At 34.9% G+C, this 22,637-nt stretch overlaps 1 protein-coding gene across 1 annotated transcript; it reads left to right on the top strand.

Annotated features, from left to right (window-relative positions):
* Positions 1 to 18,211: 18,211 nt before the first annotated feature.
* LOC141582925 (chromodomain Y-like protein) lies at positions 18,212 to 18,895 on the top strand. The gene has a single exon (XM_074392385.1). The coding sequence runs from the start codon at positions 18,212 to 18,214 to the stop codon at positions 18,893 to 18,895; it is 684 nt and encodes a 227-aa protein (XP_074248486.1).
* Positions 18,896 to 22,637: the final 3,742 nt, after the last annotated feature.

Raw genomic sequence — 22,637 nt, 5'->3', positions numbered from 1 at the left:
CCTGACCCTTTTCCTAAGTTTCTGATCCATTACCTGCAATACCTCTTGTTCCCCTGCTTTATGATAACCCTTGTCTCCACACTGCAGGTAAATAACTTCTTCACATACTGCTCTTTCTTTACATTAAATCAGCAGCTTCTCCTCCAGATGACTTATTCTTCTGATGCCATCTATAAAGTTGCCTTCTGTAATCTGTGTGTAAACATTCTCCTCTAAACACCCTATGTAAGAGAGGTTTCAGGAAAAAGAGAAGTACATACAGCATGTGTGTATGAGAGAAAGATGACTAGGTGCATATTTTCACCCATTGCCCCTGAAGAGAGATCATCATAGTGCAGAGAAATAAGTGAGTTTGGTCTGAACACACATTTATGTGACTCACACTTTTTCTAAATGACACATCGTGACCCGGCTGTGGGTTGGATGATAAGGATGAAGCCACTTACAAGCTGTGCAATTGAAGGTGAGTCACTCAATTACCTGTTCCTGGCTTTCTGCTCTTCACATAGTACTACCCATATCTTGCAGAGTTGCTGTCAATTCACCTGAGCAAGACACTTGTACATATGGTGTTCAGAAACTCCTAATTTTCCTTTGTTGAAATATACTACCCATGAATATTATGTGCTGAGTTCTAGATTACAGCAAAGATTTAGAAGACCTTGTAAACCCTAAAGAGGCATCACTGATCACTGAGTGTCTGTGAAGATAGCAGAGGAAAAGTAACATGGACCTGTAAATGGCCAGTGGGTCTTTTACAGGTAGTCACACAGGCATTAGTGGGTCAGGAAAGGGATCCTGCCACCTGCTTACCATGAATGTCAGACCATCAGGGGATGGTTGAACACTTATCAGGTTGATTCTCTAAAATTGATATCTTAGCATCTAAGACCAGAAAGAGAGAAGCTTCTACTGATCTACAGCTGTTAACATTAAAGTGTTAATTAAATGCAGGCAGGCACCAGGGAGAAGCAAAAAGGGCTTCCAATAAAATCTCAAGTATTGGGTGAGTGGACTGAGCCATGCATATTAAGAGACAAAATGGTGGAATATGACCGTTTTGTATCACTCCACTGGGAAAGGAGAGACAGCCTCAGAAAAGCTTGTGTACAACTTCTTAAACATACTTCCTATGGTCACTTCGAGATGGTAAAAAAGGCACTATGCATACAAGCTGCCTATGCTAAGGGAAGAATCATGGAAAAGGGTGAACCACATGCTGGTGGTGAGCCAGCCTATAATGTCCCTGGATAAAGATTAATGGCCTCATTTGTTCTTCAAGTCCCCCACTTGGATCACTTCCTAGTGAATTTTCCATTCTTTCCTGCTCTAAAGCTTCGTAATAGACATCCCCCCCCCAGCCCCCGGTGTGTAACTTCCCTCAGTCTCTTTTTCTGCTTTATGCCCTTCAGTTGAGTTCTTTTTTCTGACGAGACAGGAATTCATGTTGCTAAAGACCAGGATGGATGTGCTGCCAGTAACTCAGATACTGTCAACCAGTAACAGGCCTAAAATCTAGCAGACAGTGTGGCTGTAGTATATGCCCATAATGTGTTTTCCAAGACCCGAGGCGGTTCCTGACTGTGGAAAGATATGACTCTCAGGTTATGGGGTACACTGTGGAAAGAAAGACCATTATGGTGAGGAAATACTTTGAATAGATATTTTTTAATTGAGGTAAAATTTCCATAATATAAAATTAATATTTCAAATGTATAATTCAGTGACATTTAGTATGTTAACATTTTTGAGTCACTACCACCTCTTACTTCCAAATTATTTACATCATTCTAAAAGAAAATTTTTTACATGCTAAGAAGCTGCTACCCAATCTGTCCTTCTTCTGACCCCTGAAAAATAGTAATTTGTTTTCTGTCTCTAAGGATTTACTCATTCTGGTTATTTATATGAGGAAATTTTATACAGTATGTGACCTTTTATGTTCAGCTTCTTTAAATGCAATGAGTATTTCATATTGTAGTATTAGTGTCTTAATCCATTTTACAGCTGAATATTATATAATTGAATGGATACACTACTTTTGTTTTTCTATTATTTGTTGGTGGACATCTGATTTGTTTCTACCTTTTAGGCCTTGTGAATAATGTTGCTATTAACATATGTGTACAAGTTTTTCTGTGAATACCTGCTGTACATACTTTTGTGTATATATCTGGGGGTGGATTTGCTGATGTGATGATTCTGTTAGGTTTTTGCAGAAACACCAAACTATTTTCCACAGAAGCTGCACCATTTTGCATTCACATTTCTGCATCTCTGTATCAACCCATTGTTAGTTTAGGTTTTTCTTTCAATAATAATTACAAATATAATTGTTGTGAGGTGGTATCTTATTGTGGCTTTGAGCTGAATTTCCCTGAGGAAAGTGATGCTGAGCATCATTTCATGTTCTAGTTATGTATGTTTGGAGATAAGTATTTTCACATGCTCTGCTCCTTTTTTTAAATTGGATTGTTTGATTTTTGTTATTGAGTTGCAAGAGTATCTTTTATATCTTGGATACTAGGCCCTTACCAAAAATATGACTTGCAAATATGTTGTCCTATGCTGTTAGTTTTCTTTTTACTGTACTTATAGTGTCTTTCGATTCATCAAAGATTTTAGGTTTAATAAAGTTCAATTATCTATTTTTTGTTTCCTGTGCATTCAGTGTCATATCCATGAAATTATTGATAAATCCAATGACAATAAACACATAAAAAGTTGTTGAGAGAAGTAGCCATTGGGTAAAAAAATATCTAAACCAAATGAGATTACCACTTTAAAACCATTAGAATGTCAGTTTTCTTTAAGGAAAAGTTGAAGAGTATGTAGAGAATTAAGGCCTAATCTCCAGAATCTACAAGGAACTAAAACCAATTTAAAAAAAAAAATTCAAAGGTGGGCTAAGGATATGAACACTTTTCAAAAGAAGATATATTTGAGGACAAGAAACATGAGAAAATCCTCATCATTACTGGTCATTAGAGAAATGCAAATCAAAATCATACTGAGATACCATCTCAGGCCAGTTAGAATAGTGATCATTAAAAAATCTGAAGGCAACAGATTGTGGAGAGGGTGTGGAGAAATAGGAACACTCAAACACCTGTTGGGAGTGTAAACTAGTTCAACCATTGCGGAAGACAGTATGGCATTTTCTCAAGGATTTAGAAATAGAAATTTCATTTGACCCAGTAATCCAATTACTGGGTATATGCCCAAATAACTAAAAATTGTTCTACTATGAAGACACATGCATACGTATGTTTATTGCAGCCATTTGTATAATAGCAAAGACCTGGAAGCAACCCAAATGACCATCAATGATAGACTGGACAAATAAAATGTGGTACATATACACCATGTAATACTAGACAGCCATAAAAATCGATGAGTTCATGTTCTTTATAGGGACTTGGATAAATCTGGAAACCATCATTCTCAGAAAATTGACATAGGAACAGAAAGCCAAACACTTCATGTTCTCACTCATAGATGGGTGTTGAACAATGAGGACACATGGACTCAGGGAGAGGAGAATCACACACTGGGGGCTACTGGGGAAGGGTAGGGGAGATACAATGGGGGTGGAGAGGGTGGGGAGGGATGATTAGAAGAAAAGAAAAAATAAATTTTGTTTATTGTTGGTGAGAATGGGAAATGGCAGAGATGGTTGCACAGAAACATGAGCATGCTTAATGCCACTGACATATATGCCTACAAATGTTTAGGTTGGTAAATGCTCTGTTATGTATCTTCTTTACCACATTCAACAAAATCTTCCTCAGAACTGGCCCTGAAATAACTCTATGCATAAAGAAAGAAGACCCTGCTTCCCAAAAGTTACTAAAAGTTTTTTATTCATGCTGTTCCTGGCTCTTCCAGACAGCATAATCTCACCAACCAGGGAGATTCCACTCCACCTGGCACATTTATATCCTTTTAATCATCCTGTTTTCCTTTCAACTCACTTCTTGCCCCCTCCACATTACTGTATGCCACGGCTGTTTACCATCTCTGTAGAGTTTACAATAATGTCATAAAATGGGATCATATGATATGTGATGTCTTCAATCTGGCCCTTTTTGTTATTATCGCTTTTTTACTATTCTAACATTGCTATCAAAAAAAGCATGCATGTGTTGTGGCACAGAAATTCAATTTTCAAAAATGTATTCTAGGGCTGGCAAGGTAGGTGACTTCTGTAATCCCAGCTTTTTGGTAGACTGAGAAGGGCAGATAATGACGTCAGAAGTTTGACACCAGACTGGCCAATATGATGAAACCTCATCTTTACAAAAAATACAAAAATTTAGCCAGGTTCACTGGTGTATGTTTGTAGTACCAGCTATTCTGGAGGCTGAGAAAGGAGATCCAGTTGAATCTAATAGCTGGGGTATGTATGTATGGTCTATGGAACCATTTCCACTCTGGCAGCCACTGCTCCTCCTGAGTGGATGACTTGAAGCCTCAACCTTCAGCAGATGCATCAGGAAATCAGGAAATCAGTAAGCACTGTTTGGTATGCCTGTTTTCTAACTGTATCTATTACTTGGTGAGGTATTGATACAGGTTTTTACACTTTAATTGGGTTATCTTCTTGAATTACACAGTTGCTTTCTATATTTTACATACAAGTCATTTTTCAGATGGGTTTACTCCATTTTTCTTACTGTGGCTTGCATTTTATTCTTCTAAAGGATGATGTGACACACACACACACACACACACACATACAAACACACACACGCATTCTTTGTTTGAGACAAAGTCTTCCCTTATCTCCTAGGCTGGAGTAGAATGACATGATATTGGCTCACTACAACCTCTTACTCTTGGTTTCAAGGAATTGGCCTAATTTTTTTGGTATTTTTCGTAGAAATAGTTTTTCACTATGCTTTCCAGGCTGATGTGAAACTTCACCTCAGGTGATCCATTCTCCTTGGCCTCCAAAATGCTGTGATTACCTGCTTGAGTCACTGTGACTGACATTAACAGATTTTTTTACAGAGTAGACATTTCAAATTTTAATAAAGTCCACATTATCAATTTTTTTTCATGGGCTGGCCAAAAAGTGATTACCAAACACAAGGCCATGCAGATTTTCTTCTATTACAAATTTGCTTTGGGAAATTTACATATTCAATTATATTCATATATATATATATATACACACACACACACACACACACACACACACATACACATATACATATATGTACGTATATGTATATAACATTGCGCTTTAGGCTTTGGGTTAGAATCTAACCAGAACAGGCAGAATTGTTTCATAGGTACACACATAGCAATGTTTTTGTTGCCTCCATTCCCCAGTCTCCTGTGTCTGGCATTTCTTCCCATGTTCTTCCTCCCCAACATCCCTGCCCTCACTGTCCATTCCCTGTTCCACCCAAACAGACACCAGTGTGGGATGCTCCCTTTCATGTCTCTATGTGTTCTCATTGTTCAAGAGCCACCTATAAGTGAGAACATGCAGTGCTGGATTTTCTGTTCTTGCGTCAGTTTACTGAGAATGACGGTATCCAGATTCATCCATATCCCGACAAAGAATACAAATCCATCATTTTTTTATGACTGCATAGTATTTCATGGTGTATATACACCACATTTTCCTTGTCCGGTCTATCATCAATGGACACTTGCGTTGGTTTCAAGTGTTTGCTATTATAAACAGTGCTGCAATGAACACACATGTGCATGTGTCTTTATATAGAACAATTTACAAACCTTTGGATATATACTCAGTAAAGGGATTGCTAAGTAAAATGGAATTTATATTTCTAGACCTTTGATGAATTGCGACACTATCTTCCACAATGGTTGAACTAATTTACACTCCCACCAACAGTGTAAAAATGCTCCTATTTTTCCACATCCTCTCCAGCATCTGTTGTCTCCAGGTTTTTTAATGATGGCCATTAAAACTGGAGTGAAATGGTATATCAGTGCAGTTTTGATTTGCATTTCTCTAATGAGCAGTGATAATGAACATTTTTTCATATGTTTGTTGGCATCATATATGACTTGTTTTCAAAAGTGTCTGTTCATGTTCTTGACCCACTTTTGAATTAATTTGCTTGTGTTTGTGTGTGTGTGTAAATATGTTTTAGTTTCTTGTAGATTCTAGATATTAGCTCTTTGTCAGACGGGTAGATTAAAAAAATGTTTTCCCATTCTGTTGGTTGCTGGTTCACTCTAAGAATGTTTCTTTTGCTGTAAAGAAACTCTGAAGTTTAATTAGATCTGATTTGTCTATTTTTGCTTTTGTTGCCAATGCTTTTGGTGTTTTAGTCATGAAGTCCTTGTCAATGTCTATGTGCTGAATGGTTTTGCCTAGGTTTCCCTCTAGCTTTTTTCGTTTTGTTTTGTTTTGTTTTGTTTTGTGTGTGTGTGTGCGTGTGTGTGTGTGTGTGTGTGTGTTTTCATTAGGTCTTATGTTTAACTCTTTAATTCATATGGAGCTAATTTGAGTGTGAATTGTCAGGAAGGGGTCAAGTTTCTGCATTCTGCACATGGCTAGCTAGTTTTTCTAACACCATTAATTAAACAAAATTGTTTCTGCATTGCTTGTTTTTGTCAGGTTTGTCAAAGATCAGATGGTTGTAGATATGTGACGTCTCCAAGTCCTCTGTTCTGTTCCATTAGTCTATATCTCTGTTACATATCAGTAGCGTTGTGTTTTGCTTACTGTAAGCTCGTAGTATAGATTGAAGTCAGGTAGTGTGATGCCTCCCACTTTGTTCTTTTTGCTTAGAATTGTTTTAGCTATGTGGGCTCTCTTTTGATTCCATATGAAACTTAAGGTCATTGGGATTCAAAATCAAAGTGCAGAATCACAAACATTCCTATACACCAATGACAGACTGAAAGACCACCAAATCAAGAACAAACTGCCATTCACAATTTCTACAAAGAAAATAAAATACCTAGAAATACAACTAACATAGGCTGCAAAGGACCACAATAAGGAGAACTACAAACCACTGCTTAAGGAAATAAGAGAGGACACAAATAGATGGAGAAACATTCCATGATCATAGCTTGGAATAATCAATATTGTGGAAATTGCCACCCTGCCCAAAGTGATTTATAAACTCAATGCTATCTTTATCAATGTACATAGCATTTCTAAGCCAACATAACCACATATTGGAAACAGAAATTCTCTACGATGCACACTTTTTTTTTTCTTTTTTCCTTCACAGCAACATCACAGCTTGTTTTTTCGCTGTTAACATCAGGGTCTAAATATCTTGTCATTTGAAAATTTTTGTTTCTAGCAATCAGAAGTATGATGTGTTCTGTAGCCACATGTTAATCTCTATATTGTTTCCCTGTCAGGGAATGTGCCATCTGACCCATTTAAGGTTTCTAATCTCTTAAGACCGTTCTTAATTAGAGGATTTTAAGTCCAGAGGTTAGTGAGAACCATTTCTATATGGGTAACTGCTTTAGCACAGACCATAATAGCAGAATATAGAGTAGAAGCCAGCAGTTTAGGGAGGGTCAAAATTTGGTAGCTTCTAGATCCTAGCTTCTTGGTCTAGTTCTCAGTCAAGAGGGAAGTATAGCTTGAGAACAGTTGTTATTATATTTGTTCTAGCCTGTAGACTGTAAACCAGCTTCTCGTAAAGGTGGTTCAGTCTAAGCCCAGAGATGGGAAAGATGCCTTGGGGTAGAGAAATAAAATGAAGTTGTTTGGGGGAATTCTCTTTCACTTTCTCAGTCACAATTTTGCAATGACAGTTTAAAAAGCTGCCTGCCATTCTTCTGAATATCCTGTGTGCTCACCATTAAGTCATAACTTAATTAAGCCTTGTTGGTTTCATCTGTGAGGTTACTATATTTACAGTTCAAAAGGTGGAAAACAATTATAAACTAAGAGTAATTTTAATTGCCAACAGTCAGTATACACTCATACATCTTAAGTCACTATAAGAATGTGTATTAAGTTTTAGAAATTTTTTAATTTGAGAACAGCAAGACCACACATTTGTATCACATAGTGTATCATTCCCCGTAAGGCCTCAGTAAGTATCACATAATCAAACATACTAGTATTTCTACAAAGAGTAATAGATATTTCCTTTAACGATGAAAGGTAAATAAATGAAGATTTAAACAGCTTCCTTTAATTAAGGCTTTATTACCTCGGAAAGTGAGTTACAATAGCAATCTTATTTTTAAAAGCCTTTCTTAATAGAGCTTTTTGAATTAGATAAAGTGCTTTAAGTGTGTGTTAATTATGGTTTTGGAAATGCAGCACTGAATACACAGTCCTGGTGAAATAAAAAGCGTTAGAATAAACAGAAAAATTAAAAGTTCTCTGAAGCATATTACAGAAAGTATGCGACTTAGATATGGAGAGGAAAAAGCATTTTGCAAGATAAAGGATCAGATTATTAGTTTTTTTTTAACATAATATCTAGTGGATACAGACTTAGTATTGACATAACTTGTCTTCTTAGCAATCGTGAAATATTCAGTTTGACTTGATGAACCATTACATGATCATAGATAGATAAAATTTAAAGTGTCTCACTGCCTATAACAATAGACCACAGTAAGGAAGTATTCAAATTATCAGTAGAAGTTTACAGTTGTTCTGTATTAGGAAAACTGCAATGTGGACATATGTTGTACAGATTCATAAGCTCCTTATGAGTTAGAACGAGCCCATGTTGATAATTTGATTTTGGAGAAAGTGGAGCAGCAGTAAGGAGATGATGAGACATATGTTTTCCATGTGATTTGATGAATTGAGGGAAAAGTATTGGGATTTACTCTTGGAAAAAATCTGTTTCAGTAGACTCCACTTTCAAACCACATGGGACACCTAGAGATTTCAAATTATAGGTTGGACACATATGTCTAGAATGTTGAATCATATGCAGAATAAATATAAAATGGAGAAAAATGAGAAAAACAAGCAAATTTTAATTGTACACATGGTCTTCACATTTAATGTTTGATAATTCAATTCCTTGTTGAAATAAAGAATAGCAATATATTTATAATAGGAATTCTAAATTAGTAAAACCAATATTCAAAAATTGTATATGTCAATATGTGTGAAGCATAGTAGATTATATTTTATGTGCTTGAGGTATTTCTTGGTAGAATACATTAGATGAAGCTGCTAAAACTGCTTCATGTAATGCGAGTGAAGTGTATATCATCAGAATCCACAGTAGTTTGAAGTACCATTACACCAAGATTTCTGATTAAATTGCTAGTCAGTCACAATTGTTCTATAAAGCAATAACTGTCATAGTTTATTTCTCTTTTATTTTAAAACTTTTGTTATCGGTTGTAGGATTTAGTTAAAATATAAGCCTCTTCTTATTTTATGTAATTCATATAATGTTTCATTTTTGTGTAAAATGTCTATGGTTATTTTTAGACACAAAAGGCCAGAAAATGTGTTGCATAGTTTAAAAGAGAGCAATTTGTTTGTTCAAATTGGTTACCATATATTATGTTTTGATTCTTATGTTATTTTAATCATTAGTAAAAATCACTATGAATGCAAAGTGCAGTCTACGTTAGTCAAGACCTATAAATACACTGTCAGCACTACTGATAATGGTACATTGTAACCCAGCTGTGTTAAGGGTCTTTCAGTTTGGGCCATAGATGTTTCCAATCTATGTTTCTCTTCTGGCCTAGACATAGATTATGGAATTTCTGTTTTCTAGAGTGTACAAGAGGAATATATGTAGATTAATCCTGACTCTACATTACTGATGCATATTTATAATGCTGCCGCTTCAAGGGAATACATCATGATGTCTAGTTGTTGGTTCTACTCATTTCCCAATCATCCTGCAGAGGGTTATTTAAATGGATGCCAACATGTCCTTTTTAATATACTCCTTAAATTTTAACTATTAAGCAGCTGTGCTAGTATGTGACACAGCTTGTTGAATGTACATGTGTCACATACTTTCATCTGCTTGTAAGTCCAGTTTTCTATTTTCTACATGTTCAGGACATTGGTTGCTATTTATTAATCATGAATTCAAACAAATTTATTTAAAAAATACTGTCTTAAAATTTTTAATCACTCATAAAATAAGAGCTTGCAGTTCAGTCATTTAGCTAATTTGCTCATTCCACCTTCAATTAGTCTTTTCATTTCTGTTCTCTATGAAAGCCTGCTAAACAGAACATTGTTCTCCCATTCTGAAACTGACATTAGTCAGCAAAGCAGGTTTCTGGTGGTGAATAGGGAGATCTTCAAAGGCATTGCCCATGTGACAGTGAGATCCAGTAATTCCTGAGGTGCTTCCAAATTTGATCCTAGAAAATAAGAGACTACTTGCTCTTGAACAGGATGAGCACATCCTTACATTTCTGTGACAATGTAATTTTCTTATTATCTTTGAATTATTCTGAGCAGTTCCTCATTAGACTGTTTTCTTAATTCACCCAATGTATTATAGGTGTTGCAGGTTTAAAAATTATTTTATGGTCTTCAGCCATAGAAGCAGTCTCAACACCAAGGCAAGAAACAGTTGTAATTATCATTCAATTGTACATATTGTTTCATGACATGCAGGAGTTTTGTGTATCAAAATTTCCACCCAGTGATGAAGAGTGACATGTGTGAGTTTTGTGCTATTGTTCAGATTGCCCAAGAACATGTTTCCAGCACTTCCAAACTCAACATTTAGAGCACAATGTCCCAGAGAATTGATAGAAAGAGCTTTTTACAATTCAGAAATGGCCTGATTAAGTAAAATTTCTTATTGAAGTGAATCTCCATTTAGTGTTCTTTTAAATGTGTTCATTATAATTTTACATATTTACAAAGTGCAAATGATATTTGGATACACATGCACAATGAGCAATGATCAAATTCTTAATTGGCTTCTTGGTACTTGGTATATTAGCCATTGCAGAGATGTAGTATTTACTTGTCAAGAATGTTTGAAATCTAAACTCATTATTTTGAAATATGTAGTAAATTATTTATAGCTATAATCTCCCTGCTCTACAATCAAACTTCGTAAACTATTTAGTCTAACTGTATTTTTTTAACCTATGAACTTACTCATTTATTTGTTTGCGTAATGTCTTTCCCAGACTACAATGATCTGCCATGATATTTTCTGCCTCCATGAAATCAACTTGTTTATTTCCAACATGTGAATAAAAACATGCAATACTTGGTCTTTATGATTTCTGTCTAATTGCGTTTAATGTAATGTTCCTTAAATTAAGCCATTTTCTGCTTAGTGTTTAGGTAATGTATTGAAGTTCTTATAAAACTGAAATAATGATCCACCTAAATTTTACCTTAACTATTACCAAAATTATCTGTGTATATAGTATTGTAGTATAAAAATAGCTAAATAAAGAAAGATGATTTGAAGGTGTTTTATGACCCTAATGTAATATAATATAATATAATCTTTTCTGCCTCCAGTCTTACTTAATTCTGCTTTGTCTTCAATAATAAAAATATTCAAATATATTATTTAGGGGAACAACAAGACTCTAAAAACCAAAATAAGTCAGTGATTTACTCCTTTGACTTTCAAAATATAATGAAAGAAGTTAAAAAAAAATAAAAGTAACTGAAAATAAAACGCATGCATTATTTTATATTTCTTTCTTTCAAAACATTTTACTTATAATTTTTACTATTATTGCTTATTTCAAACATGGGCTATCATAACAGAGTTCACAGAAAAGTTGTGTAAAAGAGTAACAAAATAATCACACACACTTACTTTGGTAATATTGTAAAGTTTCATCCAGTAGACGGGAGATAAGATAAATAAGTCTTTTGCCATATAAGTCACTTCAGAGGAATAAGTTACTTAGTTTTTCTATGATTCAGTATCTCTTGTGAGAATAATGCATTTTTGCAAATTACATGAGATAATTTACAGGATGGAATACGAATTATTAACACTTAATAAATACAACAATTCATAGTAGCTTGTGAAAAAAAGGAGGGGGGCATAAATAAAAGCTTCAAAAGTCCTAACATTGTAGTCACCATTATTGTACAAACATCTAACAGATTTCTATGGGCTTTCTTCTGTCTTTGGTTTGTCATCCAGAAATAAATAATACCCAGTTTCTGTCCTGGAGAAGTTTGTAATCAGGCAGATATGCATGGCACATTGCAGTGATATGACAAAATAAAAGACAAGCAACCAAACACAAATGTGGAATAACCAATGTAAAATTTTATATTCTGTCTGCCTCTTTTACTTCTTGCCAATATGATCAGCCATCTCCATATGCATTCAATTCAACACCCTAGGGGTAACATAGATTATAATATCAGAACTTATATTCCAGTTATTCTTTGAACAGTGGCTGTTAACCAAGAGTTGGTGAACATCTTGTATGAAGACTCTACTAAAAGTAAAGTTATATCCATTGCAATGCTTGGATGGTGTGGTTTGTTACGATTAGAAAAGAGGAGCAAAATTTGTGTTTTATTTTTTCTTACATAGAGTTCTATAATAATATATTACTAAGTTGTTTGTGATTCAGATGAGCATTCTTATTCTTGTACATGACAAAGCTTACCTATTGAACAGTATTTTTAAATTCTGCCCTTTGAAATTTTATTTTTTGACAATTTTTTATTGTGAGAGCATTTGCTCTGCATTTTAAGATATTGACCAGCATTTCTGGTCTCTTCTACTCAATGTCACAGCAATCTCTTTCCCCCAGAGTTGTGAAAAACAAATTTGTTTGTGTCTTGTTAGAGCAAAATTGCTGATATCATCTATTCTAGAAATTTCTAATGAAAAAACAAAAGACAACTTGTAAGTTTTGGAAAAATTGTACAGGAGATCCCTCAGATTCTCTATTGTTTTTACTCCCCATCTTTTTCTATATTCATATTTTAAGTTGAAACTATATTTTATTTTCTTTTGCAAGATAGTGTTAAAAACACATGTGAAATGGGCATTAAAAAGCTGAGATTGTGATATCTCTCTTGGGGTAACAATGAAGACACTGGGTTTCAAACTCAGGAGAAAATGTGTCACTGTTGTGATATGTTTCATTCATTTAAATTACGTTCTGAATTTTGGTACTGAACTAGTTATTATGACCTTATAAATATTTGTCAGCAAATCTACGTAATTGAGCTCTATAAGTATTATGTCTTTGAGTGATAAACTTAATTTTCTTTCCTTTTTTTTCTTTTTTTGGCCTACTTTATTTTTTAAAAGCCTTTTAATTCAGAAATGGTTAAGATAACTGTAAACTGCGTGCCTCACTTTATTTAAGAGATATCATAATTACAATTCAGAACTGATTTTACAAAGCTATAAAAAATCAATGAGCAGTATTAATTTTCTTCATATAATCAGTTTCCTTGATGAAGTTTCATTTTATCTTATTTTATTTTATCTTACTTCATTCTGCTTATTTTATTCTAAGATAAAATCTCACTTTGGTGCTCAGGCTGCAGTGCAGTGGTATTATCTTGCCTCACTACAACCTCCTGCCTTCCAGGTACAAGTGATTTTCTTTTCTCAGCCTATCAATTAGATGGAAATATAGCCATGTGCTACCATGCCTGACCATGATTTTCTTTTGTCAGCCTATCAATTAGATGAAAATATAGCCATGTGCTACCATGCCTGACCAAATTTTTGCATTTTTAGTAGAGTTGTGTTTTGGTCTGTTGACCAGGCTTATTTTCAAGTTTTGACCTGAAGTGAAAAAAACCACCTCAGGGAATACCAACTCTGGTTTTCCAAAATGTTGGAATTACAGAAAAAAAAAATAACTGCACATAGTTTTTGAATGAATTTCCATATAAAAAAATTGTCTTGCTTAACTTCATATAGATATGTATATATTCTTGATGAGTTTCTTCATATGTCTTATAATTTAATAAAAAGAATATAATTTTAATGCACTTTGTTTCTATAAAAATAAATTTATTTTTATGTGATTTCAAACGTGAATTTAGAATTTTAGTTTTTGTGTAAAATTTTCAGCATTTAAAAATAACTTTATAATATCTTATCTAGAAAACTGACCACACTTGTTAAATTATACATAGAATTTTTTGAGGATTATTTTTGCAAAAAAAAAGAGAAATTGTTACAAGATATATGTTAAATTATTTTAAACAAACTTAGAACTATTTCCTCTGAAAGAACATCTTTTTCCACACTATACTTTGTAGTAATATCTTATGTGTGCTTTCAACTTAGTAAAAATCAATTAATTATTTCATCTTTCCTGCATCCAAAATTTAAAGCCATATAAAAGAATTGAATAAGCATTAGTTGAGCAGACTTTTTCAGGTTATAGTTTACCTGCTACTATTTATCCTGGTTTTTTATAGTTTACCTGCTACTATTTATCCTGGTTTTGAACGAATTATAGCATTAGCTATTAGCTGTGTAAGAAATTTCAGGCCGGGCGCGGTGGCTCAAGCCTGTAATCCCAGCACTTTGGGAGGCTGAGGCGGGTGGATCACGAGGTCGAGAGATCAAGACCATCCTGGTCAACATGGTGAAACCCTGTCTCTACTAAAAATACAAAAAACTAGCTGGGCATGGTGGTGCGTGCCTGTAATCCCAGCTACTCAGGAGGCTGAGGCAGGAGAATTGCCTGAACCCAGGAGGCAGAGGTTGCGGTGAGCCGAGATCGCGCCATTGCACTCCAGCCTGGGTAACAAGAGGGAAACTCCGTCTCAAAAAAAAAAAAAAAAAAAAAAAAAAAAAAAAGAAATTTCAAACTGATACTAGTTTAAACACAAAAATAAACAGTAATTATTTTAATGTGTAAGGGTATTTTTGTTTATTAAGAAAATTTTAACATTTAATTATGTAATTTAAATGTTAAAAATTGACTGTGCTTTTTTTTTTTTTTTTTTTCATCAAGTAGTTTAACATGTTTCTCAGTTTGGGGATATTCTGAATCACATTGTAAGAGTTTCTAGGTAAACTCACTGCTTAAAATGTCAGAACTGTAATTGTCCTGTGGAATCTATGGAGAGAGAAGAGAGGGTTTTTTTTTGTTTTGTTTTGTTTTTTTCTCTCTCTCTGCTTAAATATTTATTTTCTTGATACATTTGATTTATTTAGCTAATATATTAAAATGATAAATGTATGTTTTAAAACGTTTATTATTTAAGAAGACTTATGTTGTTTATTTATCTATGTTTATGCATGGTGAATTTGTATTTTCAAATATATAATATAATATAATATAATATATACTAAAAAGATTTTTCTTTCTAACAATTTTATATTTCTGGTAGAGACTATCTCCTGGTATGCACATTTATATACTTATAGATGTTCATTTATAATGTACTTTTTATAAAATGTAAATATACAAAATAGTATATTGTTAACTTAGTTTTGTACATGGTAACATACCCATCAGTATAATAATGTCTGTTGAATTTTACCTTTTAGCTATATAACTTAAAGTTTAATGTGCTCCAATTTTTGGAATCCACTCCTAAGACAGTGATTGATGTTTAAGTTGTCTTTAATTTTACATAAGCCAGATAAGAATTTATACTGTTCACAGTGATTTTAAATACATCATCACAAAGACTACTTGCATAATAAAACTGTGAATAAAGGCAAAGCAATCATCACTATTTACTAAAGACAGAAACAGATATTTATACTTCTGGCATTGTTTTTATTAGTCAGAATTCTGTCTTGAACTGAAATTGTCTTACATATAATTTAAACTGAAAAAAACTCTAATGTTTTACATATGTAAAGTCCAGGCAACAGTGAATTGAATACACTTATTTAGTGGAAAATTTTTTAGTTAGTTAACTTATAATAATTTAAGTAAGTTGGTGTCTAACACATTGAAATTTAGTATGATACCAACATGTATGACTCAAAGAAAACCATTACAGAAAAAAATGACTATTCATATACAAAGCACCTCATAGATCACACAAAGATTTCTTATCAGAAACAAGAGGGCCCAAAAAGCATTTAGCATACATATTCCAGGTGCTGTAATGAAAGAAAAAAAAAATCAAAAACAAAAAAAACCCTACATTTGGCAGGAAAAACTTACAAATGGAAATCTTATTTCTAAAATAAGTCTCCATCAATTATGACATTCTCAGGTAGATGCAGTGAAAGTTTGTTAAAAACAAACAAACAAACAAACAGAAAAACTAGGCAAAACCATTCAGGACATAGGTGTAGGCAAGGACTTCATGACTAAAACACCAAAAGCATTGGCAACAAAACTCAAAATAGACAAATGGAACCTAATCAAACTCCACAGCTTCTGCCCAGCAAGAGAAACAGTCATTAGAGTGAAATGACAACCAACAGAATGGGAAAACATTTTTGCAAGTTTACCCGTCTGACAAAGGGCTGATATCCAGAATTTACAAACAACTAAAACAGATTTACAAGAAAAAAACAAACAAGCCCTTTCAAAAGTGGGCAAAGGATATGAACGGATACTTTACAAAAGAAGGCATACGTGAGACCAACAAACATGAAAAAAAAATGCTCATCATCACTGGTCATCAGAGAAATGTAATCAAAACTACATTGAGATACCATCTCATGCCAGTTAGAATGATGATCATTAAATAATCTGAAGACAACAGATGCTGGAGAAAATGTGGAGAAAGAAAAACACTTTTACACTGTTAATGGGAGTGTAAATTAGTTCAACCATTGTGGAAGACAGTGTGATGATACCTCAAGCACCTAGAAATAGAAATTCCATTTGACCCAGAAATCACATTAATGTGTATATATCCAAAGGATTATAAATTGTTCTACTATATGGACACATGTTGATGAATGTTCATTGCAGCACTGTTTACAATAGCAAAGACCTGGAACCAACCCAATTACTCATCGATGACAGACTGGATAGAGAAAATGTAGCACATGTACACCATGGAATATTATGCAGCCATCAAAAACAATGAGTTTGTGTCCTTTGTAGGGATATGTATGAACCTGGAAACCATCATTCTCAGAAACTGACACAAGAGCAGAAAATCAAACACCACATGTTCTCACTCATAAGCGGGTGTTGAACAATGAGAACAAATGGACACAGTGAGGGGAGCACTACACACTGGGGTCTGTTGAGGGGAAATACAGAAGGGACAGTGGGGAGGGGGCGTGGAGAGTTGGGGAGAGATAGCATGGGGGAAAATGCCAGATATAGGTGATGAGAAGGAAGGCAGCAAATCACACTGCCACATGTGTACCTGTGGAACAATCTTGCATGTTCCTCAAATGAAACCAAAAACCTAAAATGAAATAAAAAATAAATAAAATAAATAAAACACTAGATGACATTTAGGAAAATGCTTCATGAGTTATGTAAGGGTGAAATAAAAGGACACTAGACAGCTGTACAAAGAAATAAAGGTGAAAGTTAATATGCATATATGGACAGTTATAGAAGCTATGAAACCTTTTAACCATGCATAGCTACACAATTTTTTTACATGATTATAAAGGACAAATGTACTTCAAAAAACTATTGCTATCTTATTGTTTTTGACAGAAAATGCAAGCAAATGTAAATCGGAGAACTCAATAACTAAAATGCTTGGCATTGAGGTATAAAAATTGTCATTCTGATGTGCTACTGAAAATAAATTAGTGTGACTTTAAGTGTTGTAACTTTGGAATGTTAAATTTAGTTGTCATAGCAACCACAAAGGAAACAGTAATCATTCCCTAGAAAGCTTTGTACATTACGCGAGAGTGTGGGAGCCATGGATGAAGCTGCTTTCTCTTGAGGTTACCTATCCCTACGCGGAGGCACCCTGGGTCAATGCCCGAAGTGTCCCACCAGGGAGTAAGCACAGAGAGACAAGGCACATTCTATAGCTGCTGCTTCATACAACTTCTACCACAGCAGTGCAGACAAAGTGAGAGAGACTTATTTGTGCTCAGCAATTGGTAGTGCAGTGAACACAGTGCCATTCAAAGATTTGTTAACAGCAAATTGAAAAACAAACACCAATATCTATTCAACCATGAGAGGTAAAAAGAGAAAAGATATGGATGATGGAAGACACCAGCCTTTTAACAAGAAGGTGCGTTTCAGCGTGAGGCTAATGGAAAGTGCCAGCATATACAGAGACATTGTGGTGAGGAAGAAAGACGGTTTCACCCAGATCTTACTATCAACCAGATCAACATATGATAACACATTGAATAGAGAAGTAATGAATGAAATACAGTCTGCTCTGGATAGAGCTGCTGCTGATGACAGCAAATTTGTTCTTCTCAGTGCAGTTGGCAGTGTCTTTTGCTGTGGTCTTGATTTTGATAACTTTGTGAAGCATTTAAAATATAATAGAAAAAGGGCTAGTGTTAAACTAGTGGACACTATCAAAAACTTTGTGAATGCTTTTATTGAGTTTCAGAAACCTATCATTGTATCAGTCAATGGCCCAGCCATTGGACTAGGTGCATCTATACTATGTCTCTGTGATGTGGTTTGGGCTAATGAGAAGGCTTGGTTTCAAACCCCTTACACAAGGTTTGGACAGAGTCCAGATGGCTGTTCCACAATTACTTTTCCAAAAATAATGGGAAGAGCAGCTGCCAATGAAATGTTGATCAATGGGCAGAAGATGAAAGCACAAGAAGCATGTGCCAAAGGCCTGGTCTCGCAGGTGTTTTGGCCTGAAACTTTCACACAAGAAGTTATGGTTAGAATTAAAGAGCTTACCTCATGCAATTCATTTGTTCTGGAGAATTCCAAAGCTCTCGTGCGCTATAACATGAAGAGAGAGTTGAAACAGGCCAATGAGAGAGAGTGTGAAGTCCTGAAGAAAATCTGGGGATCAGCACAAGGAATGGAATATATGTTGAAATATGTGAAAAATAAAATTGATACATTTTGATTCTCAGTTGGTCTGCTCTTGACACTGGACTAGACTGAGCAGAACTCACTATTAGATTTAAGATGCATTAGCCCATCCTCAAAGCTTGAGAAAATTCATCCGTAATTAATGCTTGTGAACAGAACTAAAACCATCCAAGCTATTTGTTAACAGTGACATTTTAAGCATTGTAAAATTAAAATAAATAATGGCAAAACTTTCATTTTTCCTTAAGTGTTATTATTTTATTCACATATACAAATCTAAGTGTATACTTGTGAGCACTAGACTGTTTCTTTAAGCTCCAGTTTTATTAATGGATAACACTATATTTTTAAAAAGGGTGTTTCTTTAATTTTGAATTACAGAACATACTGAAATAGTGTCTGTTTGTTAATGCTAGAAGGTGGTGTCTGAAAAAGCATGAGGCAGCCTCCATTCTTATCCCACAAATATAAACACAGGACAATCTGATATGTTACATTTGTCTTCATGAAGGCAGAAACACCTCAGAGAAAAAAAAAATTCTGAATTAAAAAACTTATCTTTCAGGATAAGTATTTTTGATAAAACAATCAACTGTGTGCAGTGGCTCATTTCTGTAATCCCAGCACTTTGGGAGGCTGAGGTGGGTGGATTGTCTGAGCACAGGAGTTGGGACCAACCTGGGGAATATGTTAAAACCTTTTCTCTACTACAAATACAAAAGTTAGCCAGGTTTGGTGGTGTGTGCCTGTAATCTCAGCTACTCTGCAAGCTGAAACAGGAGAATCACTTGAAACTGGGAGATGGAAGTTGCAGTGCACTGAGATGGCACCATTGTACTTCAGCCCTGTGAACAGAGTGAGACTCAAATCTAAAAAAAAAAAAAAAAAAAAAAAAAAAAAAAAAAAAAAAAAAAAAAAAAAAAAAGAAGAAGAAGAAAAAGAAAAAAGAAAAAAGAAAATCATTATCTCAAATAAAACATGATAAAGAGTAACACTGGCATATCCATTTTAATTTTTCTTTTTTTAAAATTTTCTAGCTCTTAGTTAACTTAGATAAATCACTATCGTTTTAGACTAGAGTCTATGATGTGGTATTACTGAATCATAAAATCATTTAAGTAGAAATGTCTAAGTAATAATATCTATAATGTCTTTCTTAGCTTACCTTGTAGTATGCTTTATTTAATAAGTTAAAGTTCTAGACACACTATTAAATTCAGAAACTCAAAATACTCAAAAAGTTTGCTTTTTAAATTGCCATATATTTTCAATTTTAAATTACCGGTGTACACCTTTATATGCAGAGCATTTTTAACAAACTCTACATATTCTGCTATACATAAGCTCCCTGAAGTTGATTCACTTGGGTTTTAAGAAGCTTTATTAGGGCTTCGTGCAATGTGTCCTGCCTCTACTCTCAGCGCTTTGGGAGACTGAGGCAGGAGAATCAAGAAGTCGGCAGTTCTAGAGCTGCATGACCAACATGTTGAAACCTTGTCTCTACTAAAAACTCAAAAATTACCCCGGCGTGGTGACATGGACCTGTAATGTCACCTATTCAGGAGGCTGAGGCAGGAATTGCTGGAATACAGGAGGTTAAAATCAGCCGAGACTACTTCACAACACTCCATTCTGAGTAATAAAGGGAGACTCCATTTCAAACAGACAAACAAAAACTTTATTACATACACATAATGTAATAATATAAAGGCTACTGCTGATCCATATCACCTCTGTCACAGAATCCTTAGGTGGTTACTTCATCAGCCATAAACCTCTATAATCAATGTTATGTTTGCCCAACTTTTACTGAGGCTGTCTGGTCTCATTTCATTCCCTCAGCCTTACAGAGGGGCTCAACTTGTCCTATGAACCTGGAGGTCATTTTTGCTATAGGTGAATCAGGCACAGAGCAGAAAGAGTTACATGCAGGAATGACTGTTGTGTTCAGCCTTTGAGCATAGCAGGGCACACTGGCTGTGGCAGGATAAGAAGCTTTAGGTTCCGGGAAGGCTACCAGCTCTCTGCAACCGTGCCTTCCACAACAGGCACTAGGGAATGCAGTGCAAGCTTAAAGATGCCAGACTGCAGAGGCCCAAAGGTGGTGTGAAGCCTTGGATTGGGAAACATGTTGGTCTAGGCTTTCTGAAATGCTTTAACTTTTCTCTTCTCTCTTCTAGTCTTGTTGTTCACAATGTGGTGAATGAGGGTGTGTGTTTTTCAGCTATGTTTGTGGTTTTAGTCTGTTTTCATGCTACTGATAAAGACAAATCCGAGGCTGGGAAGAGGAAGAGGTTTAACTGAACTTATGCATATGGCTGGGGAGGTCTCAGAATCACTTCAGTAGGTGAAAGGCACTTTTCTCATGGTGGTGTCAACAGAAAACAATAAGCAAATGTAGATGCCCCTGCCAAATTGTATAATTCTGCTCCTGAATCTTCTAACCTCAGTTTATCACATTTTACACTAATTAAGGCTTAAACTCCCCCAAATTTTTAATTCATTTCACTATTAACCCAAAATCCACAGTCTAAAGTTTCATCTGAGATAAGACAAGTCTGACCTCTAACTCTGTCAAATCAAAATTGTGCTAATTGCTTCCTGTATACAATGGGAGTATAGGTATTTGTTAAATAGCACCAGTCCAAATGGGTGAAATTTTCCAACACATAGCTGTTATATTCAAGTCCAAAATGCAGTCAGGCAATTAAGTTATAAAGCTCCAAAATGATATTTTTTTTGACTCCAGGTCCCACATCGAATTTGCACTAATGAAAAGATGGATTTCTTTCTAGATTGGAGAGGTCTTCCTAGATGATATTTTGAAGAGTATTTTCCTGCTTGGATTCATTCTTTCCATCACACTCAGGTACACCTATCAAACGTACCTTAGATCTTTTCACATAGTCCCATATTTTTTGGAAACATTGTTCATTCCTTTTTATCCTATTTTCTCTAATCTTGTCTTCTCATTTTATTTCATTAATTTGATTTTCTACCTCTGTTATCCTTTCTTCTTTTTGGTCAGTTTGGCTCTTGAAACGTGTGCATGCTTCACAAAGTTCTCATGTTGTGTTTTTCAGCTTTATCAATTCACTTATATTCATCTCTAAGTTATCTCATTAGCATTTAATCAAATCTTTTTTCAACGTTCTTAGTTTTTATGCTTTGGGTTAGAACATGTTCTTTTAGCTCACAGAAGTTTCTTATTACCCACCTTCTGAAGACTTCATTCTGTCAATTCATCAAACTCATTATCCATCCATCCTTGCTCCCTTGCTGGTGAGAAGTTGTAATCCTTATAGGAGGAGAGGATTTCTGATTTGGGGTACTTTTATCCTTTTTGTGCTGCTTTCTTTCCATCTTTGTGGATTTATCCACCTGTCATCTTTGAAGTTATTGACTTTCAGATTGGGTCTCTGAGGGAAGTCCAGTTTGTTGATGATGAAGTTATTTTCTTCTGTTCATTAGTTTTTCTTCTAACAGGCTGGTTCCTCTGCTGTAGGGCCGCTGAGGTCCACTCCAGCCCATGCTTGCCTGGAGATTACCTGCAGTTACTGCAGAACAGTAAGGATTGCTGTCAGTTCTTCTGCTATCTTTGTCCCAGAAAGATACCTGCCAAATGTCAGTCTGTGCTCTCATTTACGTGGTGACTCTTTGGATATATGGGGGTCAGGAGCTGCTTGAGGAGACAGTCTGTCCTTTATAAGAGCTCAAGTGCTGAGCTATGACCTCTGTAGTTCATGTAGAGCTGCTGGGCAGGTACGTTTAAGTCT

This window comes from Saimiri boliviensis, chromosome Y (assembly GCF_048565385.1).
Source record: "Saimiri boliviensis isolate mSaiBol1 chromosome Y, mSaiBol1.pri, whole genome shotgun sequence".
Lineage (NCBI taxonomy): Eukaryota > Metazoa > Chordata > Mammalia > Primates > Cebidae > Saimiri > Saimiri boliviensis.
This window is presented reverse-complemented; position numbering and strand designations above follow the sequence as displayed.

Coding starts and splice junctions, on each gene's coding strand:
- LOC141582925 (XM_074392385.1), top strand. CDS start 18,212: ATGAATGAAATACAGTCTGCTCTGGATAGAGCTGCTGCTGATGACAGC.